A 14,373-nucleotide genomic window follows, 5' to 3' on the forward strand; every position below is an offset into this window, starting at 1 on the left:
TACAGTACCACAATTCTAAACACGTATTTATTACAGTACCACAATTCTGACCACGTATTTATTATAGTACCACAATTCCCAACACGTATTTATTACATTATCACAATTCTAAACACGTATTTATTACAGTATCACAATTCTAAACACGTATTTATTACAGTACCACAATTCTAAGCACGTATTTATTACAGTACCACAATTCCATACAAATATAACTAGATACATCGAAGTTGCACTTGCATATGGTGGAAGAAATATTGTCTAGGATTAAAGATCATTTTAAACCTGTCATCAGAGAGAATTCCGTTTTGTTGTGTGGGTATGAAATGCAGAAAACGCATATGAGAACACTAATTTAGAACTACTCTTATTGATATCCGAAATTGAAGCGAAACAAAAAAAGGAGAGAATATCAAAATTCTTAAACAATCAACCAATACAAAGGTGAAATATTCAAACTCAACATTTTATTCTTTCTTATTTTTCTGTACATTGTGTTCGTCCAATTCGATAATTTTCCGCTCGGAGACGTTATCGTCATTTGAGTGAATTGTCATATTTTGGCCTATGTGTTGCGCTCTTTGTCGTAGAAGTGTGGGCATTTAATCGTGCCAACGCCTGCTGGGATACGGGACCTCCTTGTGCCGAGACACGAGACGTCCATTTCTAAGTCTGATCCAAAAGACTCGTGGGTTTTAATTTTTATGAGAGCGCTTGGTGAAGGAAGACAAATTCATTAACACTTTCACGACACAAGACATACAATTACACAGCAAAGTAACAAAAATCGAAAAGCGGTAAAAAAAATCAAAATACGTTTCATTTTTTGGCAGATTCTAAGCTTAAAATTATTTCAAGCAGACTTGTGTGTGAAGAAAGTTATACTTGCATTTAAATGCATCTGTAGAGTTGTAAGAAAATGGACAGAATGGTGCACAGCTTGCATGCCGATTTTCTTGTATTAATCCGCCTACTGTATGAAACTCCACGCAGTGCTGACCTATAAGAGAATAAGAAACCAGACTCGGATTTCTCAAAAACAATCTCACATCTAATCTTGAGTGTTTCCTTTTTATAGAGTAAAATCTCAGACATCAGTCAAAATTTCGATTTAAGTTTTTCCTCTTTCGAGAAAATCATCAAGATATACATATTTGTAAATTTCACCCAAGGAATTTAGGCATAATAAATATTGATATTTCAGATATCTGTGGAATCTACAATCAATTAGATATATGAAATAGTAAAGATATTGACCTGTTAATTCCTTTAAAGAATACAATTATCATAGTAAGGTAAACACGGACCCTGGACATATAAGAGACGGAATCTGGTCTTAAGGAGGAGTACGCATCCTCTCTTGACCAATAACATCCGCCGGGAGTCCTATATCCTGATTAGGTAAACGAGGTAACTTGTAGTTGAAATTAGTATGTAATGAACAGCCTAGCAGTTGGTATGAAACAATGTCAGCCAGCATTCAACCTTATGACAGGTTGTATCTATAAATTAGATCGTTATAGCGACCAGAGAATTTCCAAAATGGTGACTTTAAACGCAATTGTTGTAACATCAACTTATTTGTCAGTAACGTATCTGAATTTAAGAATTGGTTATACGTAGAACATGCTCTCGCACATCGAATCAGGTTAGAGACATATACACCATATACAGGTGATAATGGAATATTGCAAATGGAATAGAGGGCTATCCGCGGGTATGACCGATCAACAAGGGATGCTTACTCCTCCTAGGTATTTGGTCCCAGCTGTGGTGTATCCAGGGGTCCGTGTTTGCTCTACTCCTAATTCCGTATTGGATTTATGAAAATTATCACTGTTATCTTCAATTTTCATGCTAAATTTTAGTCGTGATGTTAAGTTGCATCAAATATGACTAGATATGAATTTAAATGATAATAAGGCATATTCCTGGCGTTATCCACGATTATTTCATATCACAACATGTACATTTATACTCCAACAACGATTTAAAACAATGATAATTAATTTTCATGAATGATTAAACCTGCTAGCACTTAAAAACAATGTAATTGATCATTGTAAAAAATAAGCATTTGATTACAGTTGTATATAATCTCACAGAAGAACGGATGGATTGTTTAATGATGTCACAGAATAACCTTTCATATTTACCGATGATATATTCGCCTGGAGCACATACTTCGATCGTTGCATTCACGTAACTATTAATCACACAGTGGTAAACATATTTATGTGGATTAGAACACTTCTGGAAAACAATCGAGCAGTTTTTGATCTGTTCTCTCATTCTCCATTCTTGTTGAGTCCTTGGACATGATGGCACATATGATACGGTTTCTTGTGGTAAAGGACATAGTCCGGAATTTACCATTGTGCTGTAATACTAAAATGAGAAAAAGAAGAAAGATTGAGTGAATATCAGGCTATACTTGATAACATTTAAAAATGGTATCGTTCTCCTCGATTGATAAATTGTATGCATATAACTATTCACATTTCTGTAAATTTGATTTTCATGGAAAGAAAAAGGGGCAAAACAGATGACAAATTGGATTTAGCTTGTCCAAGCTTCAATGGTTCTATGGTAGTCGTTGATTTCGAACTTTGGATCATACCTGCATTTACCTACAAGAACTGGGTGGCAATAATGTTTGTCAAAGGAAACATCTATAGCTTCGGTACATAAGTTCCTCGTGTAAGAAGACTTATACATGTTTACAAAATAATGTGTGCGTTTTATTTGCAAAGGCAAATATTTTTTTCAATTAAATATACAATAAAGCTGCAAAACATAAGCTCTGATCTTACAATTAGCTAAAGAACGTCGTCTTTATTATGAATTCTGTCTGATATTATGCTAGGCGATAGGATACCATTTCGAAGACCTTTGTTCGAATGAATAAAAAGTGTGATAGAAATATCAAAATTTCATACTATCATTAAAACAAAACTGCATACTACATATTTGTGTTTATTAAACCAGAAGTGAAGAAAGGGTTAGATAAGTAACACGAAGGTATGTACAGGTTCCAGCTGACAAAGCTTGTAATATTATTACTGTATTTTAGACGAATTTACCTTTAATTCTACAAACGCTTATCTAACTTCAGCTTAAAGATCCTTTTCAAAGGATGAGTCATTCGTCTACATAAAGTGAATAATTTTGATCATATGTTTTTTGTTTTTTTAAATTATACAACGGCAAACTGACAACTCAACTGTATGACAAACGGGATGATTTCAGCTTCTCCATCGTCAACTTCCCATATTTATGTATCAATATTCCATTATCACCTGCATATGGTGCTTATATATCTCAACTGATTCGATATGCAAGAGCTTGTTCTGCGTATAGTCAGTTTTTAAATCGAGGTAAGCTACTGACAAACAAGTTGATGGTACAGGGGTTTCAACAGTCTCGATTGAAGTCAGCATTTCGCAAATTCTATGGTCGTTATAACGATTTAGTTCATCAATACAACCTCGCATTGGGTCAAATGCTGTCTGACGTGTTTCATACCGATTGTTAAGCCGTTCTTGGCACACTGATTTTAACTGCAGATAACTCCGTTTACCTGATCAAGACACGAGGCTCACAGCGGGTGTGACCGGTCGACAGGGGATGCTTACTCCTCCTAGGCACCTGATCCCACCTCTGATGTGTCCAGGGGTCCGTGTTTGCCCAACTACCTATTATGTATTGCTTATAGGAGTTATGAGATTGATCACTGTTCGTTATCTTCACCTTGCATCAGAACGTTGACTAGACGAATTACCTAAACTAATAAGTTTCATCAAGATATACCAATTGGTTGGGCCCTGTCGAAGGCCCCAAGCTCTCTTCAATGTTTGAGCCCTGTGGAGGGCTCCGTTGCAACAAACCTTGCTGAGCTTTCTGAATGTTTAAAAAAATAGCGTCACTTTTGAGCATAATTTACCAAAACATGGAAAGTGTTTTGCATAACTTTTCGATACGTTTTCTTCCCTTCCGCCTCCCTATGCACAGTTAGTAAAATATATATGATGAATGGTTTACAAAAACATCGTTAGGAATCTATTGGTTGTATTTCCACCAGAATATCTTACAATGATAAGAGTTTTTGTATTGTGATTCCAATTGAAGCATACATGTAAGTTACGAAAACAATTAATTAAGGTTTAAGAACAAAAACTGCCTACGTTTCTATAGCTATACAAACCGTAAGATAGAGGAAAACGATCCCACTATGTACCCAAGTCATTGGCTGGACCTTTCCCTGGCACAACTGCATGTATAAAGGTCAACCAGTCACGTTTGTACAGCACACGTTCTAAAAAAGGGGAACAGTACCTTTAGTGTAATGAAAGTAAAATTGTTACATATTTTGCAAAACAAAAGTACATTCCAAGAGGTTAATGGAGATGAATTGCACATATAGAACTGGTTTCATGTTTTCTTTTACATTCGCCATCCGGCAATCAATCCATAAAAGACCGTATGAGAACTTCACAGATTTGGTATCAATATGAAGGTTTTAAACAAGGACGATTAACCAGAAAATTATTTCGTATACACTAATCACTACTTAAATCATTCCTTGATAAGTTTAACATTGAAGTCTGCCAACAACTAGTCGCGGTAGTCTAGTAATTAGGACCCTCGCTTTGCTACCGGAAGTCTCGGTTTCAATTCTCAGTCCCATCAGCACGTTAACCCTTTGACGCTTGGAATTGTTAGTAGCTGTTCATAGTAATGCACCCGGTATTAAAAGTGAAAGTAATGTGTCTTTCGGACGGAGACTCTGTGTTACGAGATTTGTTGGTATGATAATGAACTTTAACTCCTATGGCCATGAGCATCATGAAAAACTGAAAATTTGTGGCACTTCACAGAAAGCATATGAGGTATCCACAACCGTGAAGAATTCTCGAATCGGACAACCTTTTCAAGTTTTGGGGTAAAAAAAACATGAAATTTGTCATTAAAGTATTGTAAAGAATTGGAAAAACTTCGAGAATCCCACAAACACAATATGTAAATTTGCAAAACATGTATTGTGCCTTAAAGAACTTTAATAACCCTTTGTTAATATATCAAATTGTTTGACATTAAGGCGAGGTGCATTTAGAAATTGCTGAGTTATTTGTTGCAGGCACTTGTAATCGCAATGCAAATAGCAGTTGCAAGCTCCAGCGTCATGTGAGTAACTCTTACAATGACCTAACATGTTTAATAATGTGATGAATTTAGAACTTCCGATCAGATGACGCAGTCATTTCAAGAGTCATTCATAACTGAGGCACATATGTCCTGAGAGTGCAATTTCATAAAACTTTTTGCCCTTGAAAAAAAAGAGAAGATGGGTTGTCTGATACGAGCTGAAAGAGAGATTTCGAAGATTATTATTCTATATATGCGGAGATGATTGAAGGGTGGCCATGGTAGGTTATTGGCAGTTTTGTAGCAATCGAAAATCTACCTTCTGATTATCATAGCAGATTCTTTAAATTGTCGTTTGGATAAAAGTTCTAACGCAAATGCAGAGGCAATTGCTTATTCAGTAACAACAAATGCTGTTTGATTTGTTTCATACCGATTGTTAGGCCGTTCTTGGCACACTGATTTTGACTACGGATAACTCCGTTTACTTGATGAGGATATATGGCTCACGGCGGGTGTGACCGGTCGACAGAGGATGCTTACTCCTCCTAGGCACCTAATTCCATATTCATCATATTAGAAGTTACAAACAACGAAATACAGTGATCTATGATAACCAATTATTCTCCATGAATTGCTTGTTTTTTTTCTACCAACCAAAACCAAGCGATTTAACTGTATATTATAGACCTGCATATTTTGTGCCTTACGAACTATTTTCCCTAGGAATGCAATAATTTTCATATTTTTGAAAAGCATATATTCCCTGCTTTCAGTACACATGAAAATATTTTTAATGCCTGGCAAAGTTATAAGAAAATAACCTTTTTTGCACATGTACGTTTTCTTACGATTTCATTTCTCAATGTTTAAAAAGATCGGCATTTTACCTATATTCATATATAGAAATAGTAAAAATTAAATACAGCCTGTAAAAGTATGTACCTGACGACCCAGAATATGATAAACTCAATTATTGCTTTTTGCATTTAGTACGAGTCCAACGCAGATTTAACGCAAAATGCCATAGATATACAAGATCTATTGAGCACCAAATTAGCATTAACTGAAGTGATTGAAGATAATAATAGTTTATTACATTTTGCGTCTTTATACCATATTTGTTGTTGCTACATCCCCTTCTTATGAAATGACAGAACAATCTTGGATTTTATATCCTTTTAGCAAGAAATATTTTCTTTATACGTATTTAGTGGTAGACAGTGCCTGAAATTCATACACATTGAATATGAAAAGTCCTCGTTTATGTATTTTCTAATCGCAATGCCAATTTGTATGAATAAACAGTCAAGCGTGTTAGGCATGATGCATTTCTGGATAGAAATTTGAATTACATGTACAATTTTATTTATGCTGGGAGACCATTGTTTTCAATTCTATTCCATAGTCTACGTCTACCTTTCTCTCGTGCTCTCTCTCCTTCTCACTCTCTCTCACGTTCTCTCTCTCTCTCACTCTCGCACTCTCCCTCTCGCGAGGGCTCTCTCTCCCTCTCTCAAACTTTCTCTCCCTCTCGCTCGCTCACTTTCCACCTCTCAAGCTCTCTCCTCTCCCACTCTCTCTTTCCCCCTCTTTCCTCTCCAGCTCACCCCATCTCACGCTCTCTCTTCTCTCCTATCTCCCGTTCACACCTCCCCCTATCCCTCTTTCTATCCTCTCCCGCTCTCTCTCTCCCCTCTCCCGCTCTCTCTCTCTCTCTTTCTCTATCTCTCTGTCTCTCTCTCCTCTCTCACTTTCACTCTCACTCTCCCCCACTCACTCACACACACACACACACACACACACACTCTCTCTCTCTCTCTCTCTCACACACACACACACACACACACACACACACACACACACACACACACACACACACACACACACACACACACACACACACACACTCTCCCTCTCACACACCCTTCCTCTCTCCCTCTCACACACTCTCTCTCCTTCTTATACCCCCATCTCTCTCCCTCTCACACACCCCTCTCTCTCACACTCTCTCTTTCCCTCTCCCTCTCACACACTCTCTATCTCTCTCTCACACACCCTCTCCCACACACTCTCCCTCTCACACACTCGCTCTCTCACACACACCCTCTCTCTCACACACACTCTCTCCCTCTCAAACACCCCCTCCCTCTCCCTCTCACACACCCTTTCCCTCTCACACACTCTCTCTCTCCCTCCCTCTCACACACACTCTCCCTCTCACACACACTCTCCCTCTCACACACCCTCTCCCTCTCACACACACTCTCTCTCTCACACACCCTCTCCCTCTCCCACACACTCTCCCTCTCACACACTCGCTCTCACACACACCCTCTCTCTCACACACACTCTCTCCCTCTCAAACACCCCCTCCCTCTCCCTCTCACACACCCTTTCCCTCTCACACACTCTCTCTCTCCCTCCCTCTCACACACACTCTCCCTCTCACACACACTCTCCCTCTCACACACCCTCTCCCTCTCACACACACTCTCTCTCTCACACACCCTCTCCCTCTCCCACACACTCTCCCTCTCACACACACCCTCTCTCTCACACACACTCTCTCCCTCTCAAACACTCCCTCCCTCTCCCTCTCACACACCCTTTCCCTCTCACACACACTCTCCCTCTCACACACCCTCTCCCTCCCATTCTCTCTCTCTCCCTCTCACACACCCTCTCTCTCTCCCTCTCACACACCCTCTCCCTCTCCCACACTCTCTCTCCCTCTCCCACACACTCTCCCTCTCACACACCCTCTCCCTCTCACACACTCTCTCTCCCTCTCACACATACTCTCCCTCTCACACATACTCTCCCTCTCACACACCCTCTCCCTCTCACACACTCTCTCTCCCTCTCCCACACACTCTCCCTCTCACACACCCTTTCCCTCTCACACACTCTCTCTCTCCCTCCCTCTCACACACACTCTCCCTCTCACACACCCTCTCCCTCTCACACACACTCTCTCTCTCATACACCCTCTCCCTCTCCCACACACTCTCCCTCTCACATACTCGCTCTCACACACACTCTCTCACACACACACTCTCTCCCTCTCAAACACCCCCTCCCCCTCCCTCTCACACACCCTTTCCCTCTCACACACACTCTCCCTCTCACACACACTCTCCCTCCCATTCTCTCTCTCCCTCTCACACACCCTCTCTCTCTCCCTCTCACACACCCTCTCCCTCTCCCACACTCTCTCTCCCTCTCCCACACACTCTCCCTCTCACACACCCTCTCCCTCTCACACACTCTCTCTCCCTCTCACACATACTCGCCCTCTCCCTCTCACACACCCTTTCTCTCTCCCTCTCACACCCCCCTCTCTCTCACACACACACAAACTCTCTCTCCCTCTCATACGCACTCTCTCTCCCTCTCACACATCCCATCTCACACAAAAACTTTCTCTCTCTCACACACACACTCTCCCTCTCCCACAACCTCTCCCTCTCACACACACACACTCTCTCTCACACACACTCTCTCTCTCACAAACTTCCTCTCTCTCCCTCTCACTCTCTCACACACACCCTCTCCCTCTCACACACTCTCCATCTCCCTCTCACACACTCTCTCACTCTCACACACCCTCTCCCTCTCACACACACTCTCCCTCTCCCTCTCTCACACACACCCTCTCCCTCTCACACACTCTCCATCTCCCTCTCACACACCCTCTCCCTCTCCCACATACTCTCCCTCTCCCACACCCTCTCCCTCTCACACACTCGCTCTCTCACACACACACTCTCTCCCTCTCAAAGACCCTCTCCCTCTCCCTCTCCCACACCCTTTCCCTCTCACACTCTCTCTCTCCCTCTCAAACACACTCTCCCTCTCACACACCCTCTCCCTCCCATTCTCTCTCTCTCCCTCTCACTCTCTCTCTCCCTCTCCCTCTCTCTCTCCCTCTCACACACCCTCTCCCTCTCCCACACTCTCTCTCCCTCGCCCACACACTCTCCCTCTCACACACCCTTTTCCTCTCCCACACTCTCTCTCCCTCTCTCACACACACACACCCTCTCCCTCACATACTCTCTCTCACAAACCCCCTCTCTCTGCCTCTCACACACACTCTCACTCTCTCTCTCACACACACTCTACCTCTCACACACTCTCCCTCTTCCACACTCTCCCTCTCCCACACACTCTCCCTCTCCCACACTCACTCTCTCCCTCTCCTTTTCACACACCCTCTCTCTCTCCCTCTCACACGTCCTCTCCCTCTCAAACTCTCTCTCTCCCTCTCGCACACCCTCTCCCTCTCTCCCTCTCTCTCTATCTCCCTCTCTCACACACACTCTCTCCCTCTCCCTCTCCCACACACTCTCCCTATCCCTCTCACACACCCCCTCATTCTCCCTTTCACACACCCTCTCCCTCTCTCTCACACACACACACACTCTCTCTTTCACACACACACTCTCCCGCTACCTCTCACACACCCTCTCCCTCTCACACACCCTCTTTCTCTCCCTCTCACACACCCTCTTTCTCTCCCTCTCACACACCCTCTCTCTACCCTCTCCCTCTCTCTCTCACACACACTCTCCCCCTCTCTCTCACGCACACTCTCTCTCTCCCTCTCACACACCCTCTCCCTCTCACACACACACTCTCTCTCTCCCTCTCCCTCTTACAAACACACCCTCTCCTTCTCACACTCTCCCACACACTCCCCCTCTAACACACACACACTCTCTCTCTCCCTCTCACTCTCACTCTCACAAACACACCCTCTCCTTCTCACACTCTCCCACACACCTCCCCCTCTCACACACACTCTCCCTCTCACACCCACACTCTCTCCCTTTCTCTCTCCCACACCCTCTCCCTTTCTCTCTCCCACACCCTCTCCCTCTCCCTCTCCCACACCCTCTCCCTCTCCCTCTCCCACACCCTCTCCCTCTCCCACACCCTCTCCCTCTCCCTCTCCTACACCCTCTCCCTCTCCCACACCCTCTCCCACTCCCTCTGCCTCTCCCACTCCCTCTCCCTCTCCCGTACCATCTCCCTCTCCCGCACCCTCTCCCGCTCCCTCTCCCGCACCCTCTCCCGCTCCCTCTCCCGCACCCTCTCCCGCTTCCTCTCCCGCACCCTCTCCCGCTCCCTCTCACGCACCCTCTCCCGCTCCCTCTCACGCACCCTCTCCCGCTCCCTCTCCCGCTCCCTCTCCCGCTCCTTCTCCCACACCCTCTCACACACCCTCTCCCGCACCCTCTCCCGCTCCCTCTCCCGCACCCTCTCCAGCTCCCTCTCACGCACCCTCTCCAGCTCCCTCTCCAGCTCCCTCTCACGCACCCTCTCCCGCTCCCTCTCGCACACCCTCTCCCGCTCCCTCTCACACACCCTCTCCCTCTCAAACACACTTCCTCTCACACACCCTCTCCCTCTCCCACACCCTCTCCCTCTCCTTTTCAGACACTCTCTCACTCTCCTTCTCACGCACCCTCTCCCTCTCACGCACCCTCTCCCTCTCCCACGCACCCTCTCCCATGCACCCTCTCTCTCCCCCACTCTCCCTCTCCCACGTACGCTCTCCCCCACGAACGCTCTCTCCCACGCACGCTCTTCCACACTCTCCCGCGCACGCTCTCCCCCACGCACACTCTTTCACACTCTCCCCCACGCACGCTCTTCCACACTCTCCCACGCACGATCTTCCCCACGCACGCTTTTCCACACTCTCCCACGCACGCTCTCTCTCTCCCCCACGCCCGCTCTCCCTCTCCCCCACGCCCGCTCTACCTCTCCCCCACGCCCCCTCTCCCCAACGCCAGCTCTCCCTCTCCCACACGCCCCATCTCCCTCTCTCACACGCTCCCTCTCCCACACGCCCCCTCTCCCTCTCCCACACGCACGCTCTCCCACACGCTCCCTCTCCCACACGCACGCTCTCCGACACGCCCCCTCTCCCTCTCCCACACGCACGCTCTCCCACACGCCCCCTGTCCCTCTCCCACACGCACCCTCTCCCACACGCACGCTCTCCCCCACGCCCCCTCTCCCTCTCCCACACGCACGCTCTCCCACACGCCCCCTCTCCCTCTCCCACACGCACGCTCTCCCACACGCACCCTCTCCCTCTCCCACATGCACGCTCTCCCACATGCTCCCTCTCCCTCTCCCACACGCATGCTCTCCCACATGCTCCCTCTCCCTCTCCCACACGCACGCTCTCCCACATTCTCCCTCTCCCACGCACGCTCTCCCACACTCTCCCTCTCCCACGCACGCTCTCCCACATTCTCCCTCTCCCACGCACGCTCTCCCACACTCTCCCTCTCCCACGCACGCTCTCCCTCACTCTCCCTCTCCCACGCACGCTCTCCCACACTCTCCCTTTCCCATGCACGCTCTCCCACACTCTCCCTCTCCCTCGCACGCTCTCCCTCGCACGCTCTCCCATGCTCTCCAGTTCTCCCACACACGCCCTCCCACACACGCTCTCCCACGCTCTCCAGTTCTCCCACACACGCTCTCCAACACTCTCCCTCTCCCACACTCTCCCAGACTCACCCTCTCCCACCCTCTCAAGTTCTCCCACACACACTCTCCAACACGCACCCTCTCCCACCCTCTCCAGTTCTCCCACACACGCTCTCCAACACTCACCCTCTCCCACCCTCTCCAGTTCTCCCACACACGCTCTCCAACACTCACCCTCTCCCATCCTCTCCAGTTCTCCCACACACGTTCTCCCACACTCACCCTCTCCCACCCTCTCCAGTTCTCTCACACACACTCTCCCACACTCACCCTCTCCCACACTCACCCTCTCCCACACTCACCCTCTCCCACCCTCTCCAGTTCTCTCACACACGCTCTCCCACACTCACCCTCTCCCACACTCACCCTCTCCCACCCTCTCCCACCCTCTCCCACACTCACCCTCTCCCACCCTCTCCCACACTCACCCTCTCCCACACTCACCCTCTCCCACACTCACCCTCTCCCACCCTCTTCCACACTCACCCTCTCCCACGCTCACCCTCCCCCACCCTCTCCCACGCTCACCCTCTCCCACGCTCACCCTCTCCCATCCTCTCCCTCGCTCACCTTCTCCCACGCTCACCCTCTCCCACCCTCTCCCACGCTCACCCTCTCCCACGCTCACCCTCTCCCACGCTCAACCTCTCCCACCCTCTCCCACTCCCACCCTCTCTCACGCTCACCCTCTCCCACGCTCACCCTCTCCCACGCTCACCCTCCCCCACCCTCTCCCACGCTCACCCTCTCCCACGCTCACCCTCTCCCTCGCTCACCCTCTCCCACGCTCTCCCACGCTCACCCTCTCCCACGCTCTCCCACGCTCACCCTCTCCCACACTCACCCTCTCCCACACTCACCCTCTCCCACCCTCTCCCACACTCACCCTCTCCCACGCTCACCCTCTCCCACGCTCTCCCACGCTCACCCTCTCCCACCCTCTCCCACCCTCTCCCACGCTCACCCTCTCCCACCCTCTCCCACGCTCACCCTCTCCCACGCTCACCCTCTCCCACCCTCTCCCACGCTCACCCTCTCCCACGCTCACCCTCTCCCACGCTCTCCCTCTCCCACCCTCTCCCACGCTCACCCTCTCCCACCCTCTCCCACGCTCACCCTCTCCCACGCTCACTCTCTCCCACCCTCTCCCTCGCTCACCCTCTCCCACGCTCACCCTCTCCCACCCTCTCCCACGCTCACCCTCTCCCACCCTCTCCCACGCTCACCCTTTCCCATGCTCACCCTCTCCCACCCTCTCGCTCTCCCACCCTCTCGCTCTCCCACCCTCTCACTCTCGCTCTCCCACCCTCTCGCTCTCCCACACCCTCACTCTCCCACATGCACGCTCTCCCACGCTCTCCTCTCCCACACGCACGCTCTCCCACACTCTCCGCTCCCACACGCACGCTCTCCCACACCCTCACTCTCCCACACGCACGCTCTCCCACACTCTCCGCTCCCACACGCACGCTCTCCCACACCCTCACTCTCCCACACACACGCTCTCCCACACTCTCCTCTCCCACACGCACGCTCTCCCACAATCTCCTCTCCCACACGCACGCTCTCCCACACCTCCCCTCTCCCACACTCCCCCTCTCCCACGCACGCTCTCCCACACTTCCCCTCTCCCACGCACGCTCCCCCACACTCCCCCTCTCCCACACACGCTCCCCCACACTCCCCCTCTCCCACACACGCTCCCCCACACTCCCCCTCTCTCCTTCCCCTCCCTCCCCCATTTCCCTTAATTCCCCTTGTATCAATGTAACCTAATTAGATTGTACATAATGAAATTCGTTTTCCTTAATCACGTTGGGCGCCATTTTTGTAACAGTTCTTGAAGATAAATTTCACAAGATGATTTTACCACTGAAAAATATGGAATTAAAGGAATAACAAAGATTAGATGACCCTAAAGCAACAATGACAACATACAAACAACACATATACAATGCTAAGACATCATATTTCAACAATAACAAGTACACAGAACAATCAATTAATAGAAATTAAAGCTTAGGCCATTAATTTATAATTTTCACTATTTCTGCAATTAAAGAATAGTAATTAGATTAAGTCGATCATATGTACAATACATACCGGTTTATGGAACCGAGTTGGCCCCTATTCAGTTGGTTTAAAAGTTTAAAACTGGTCTTTACACACCCGTAGCCAGGAGGGGTTCGTGGGGTTCGTACGAACCCCCCCTTGAAAACTACTAAGCACTATTAAAGTCGGCATTTTGTTTGAATTGTGACTATTAAAGTCGGGATTTTTTATGAAAATCATGAAAAAAAGGCATGATTCCAAAATTCAAATTAAGTGCCAGGAAATTGCTAGATTGCAGGATTTTGCACCAAATACCCCAGAGCTTCTGGGGGCCTTGAGCGGCCCCCAGACCCCCTGCCGTAGTGGCACCTCGCGGTGCGAGATGATAGACTCGCGTTGTGAGTCTATGTACCCCCCCCCCCGTTGAAAAATCCTGCCTACGGGCCTGCTTTATATATATTGAGCTATTGAAATATCAATTATAACAATATTCACATACCCTTCGCATGAATTAAAATTTTTAAAAAACTTGCAATAGCTAAATAGACATTCATAACATTTAGCAACTTCCATTCTTCTCGCCAATATATTTTGAAAGCTGGCTTAAAAGTGGTTTTAGGTATATTATTGATGTTGTAGATATAAATGATATGAAATCTCTAG

The 14,373-nt window shown here is 47.6% G+C and overlaps 2 protein-coding genes across 3 annotated transcripts in view; one reads left to right on the forward strand and one right to left on the reverse strand.

Moving 5' to 3' along the window:
* LOC125665779 (heat shock 70 kDa protein 12A-like) overlaps positions 1-4,441 on the reverse strand; it is an 83,348-nt gene extending 78,907 nt beyond the window's left edge. For both annotated transcript variants that reach the window (XM_056151090.1, XM_056151089.1), the window contains exons 1-3: positions 4,205-4,441; positions 2,157-2,388; positions 890-1,000 (exon numbers count right to left, since the gene is read on the reverse strand). In XM_056151090.1, the coding sequence (XP_056007065.1) occupies positions 890-1,000; positions 2,157-2,388; positions 4,205-4,276 (415 nt within the window). In that variant the 5' untranslated portion in view covers positions 4,277-4,441. The remainder of the gene's footprint in view (positions 1-889; positions 1,001-2,156; positions 2,389-4,204) is intronic.
* A 711-nt stretch (positions 4,442-5,152) lies between these two features.
* LOC130050695 (mucin-2-like) lies at positions 5,153-13,434 on the forward strand. Its single transcript, XM_056150922.1, has 3 exons — positions 5,153-5,184; positions 6,554-6,749; positions 10,591-13,434. Exons 1-3 carry the CDS (start codon positions 5,153-5,155, stop codon positions 13,432-13,434), a joined length of 3,072 nt encoding a protein of 1,023 aa, XP_056006897.1.
* The last annotated feature ends 939 nt before the right edge of the window (positions 13,435-14,373 follow it).

The sequence above is a fragment of the Ostrea edulis genome, chromosome 10 (assembly GCF_947568905.1).
Source record: "Ostrea edulis chromosome 10, xbOstEdul1.1, whole genome shotgun sequence".
NCBI classification, from domain to species: Eukaryota; Metazoa; Mollusca; class Bivalvia; order Ostreida; family Ostreidae; genus Ostrea; species Ostrea edulis.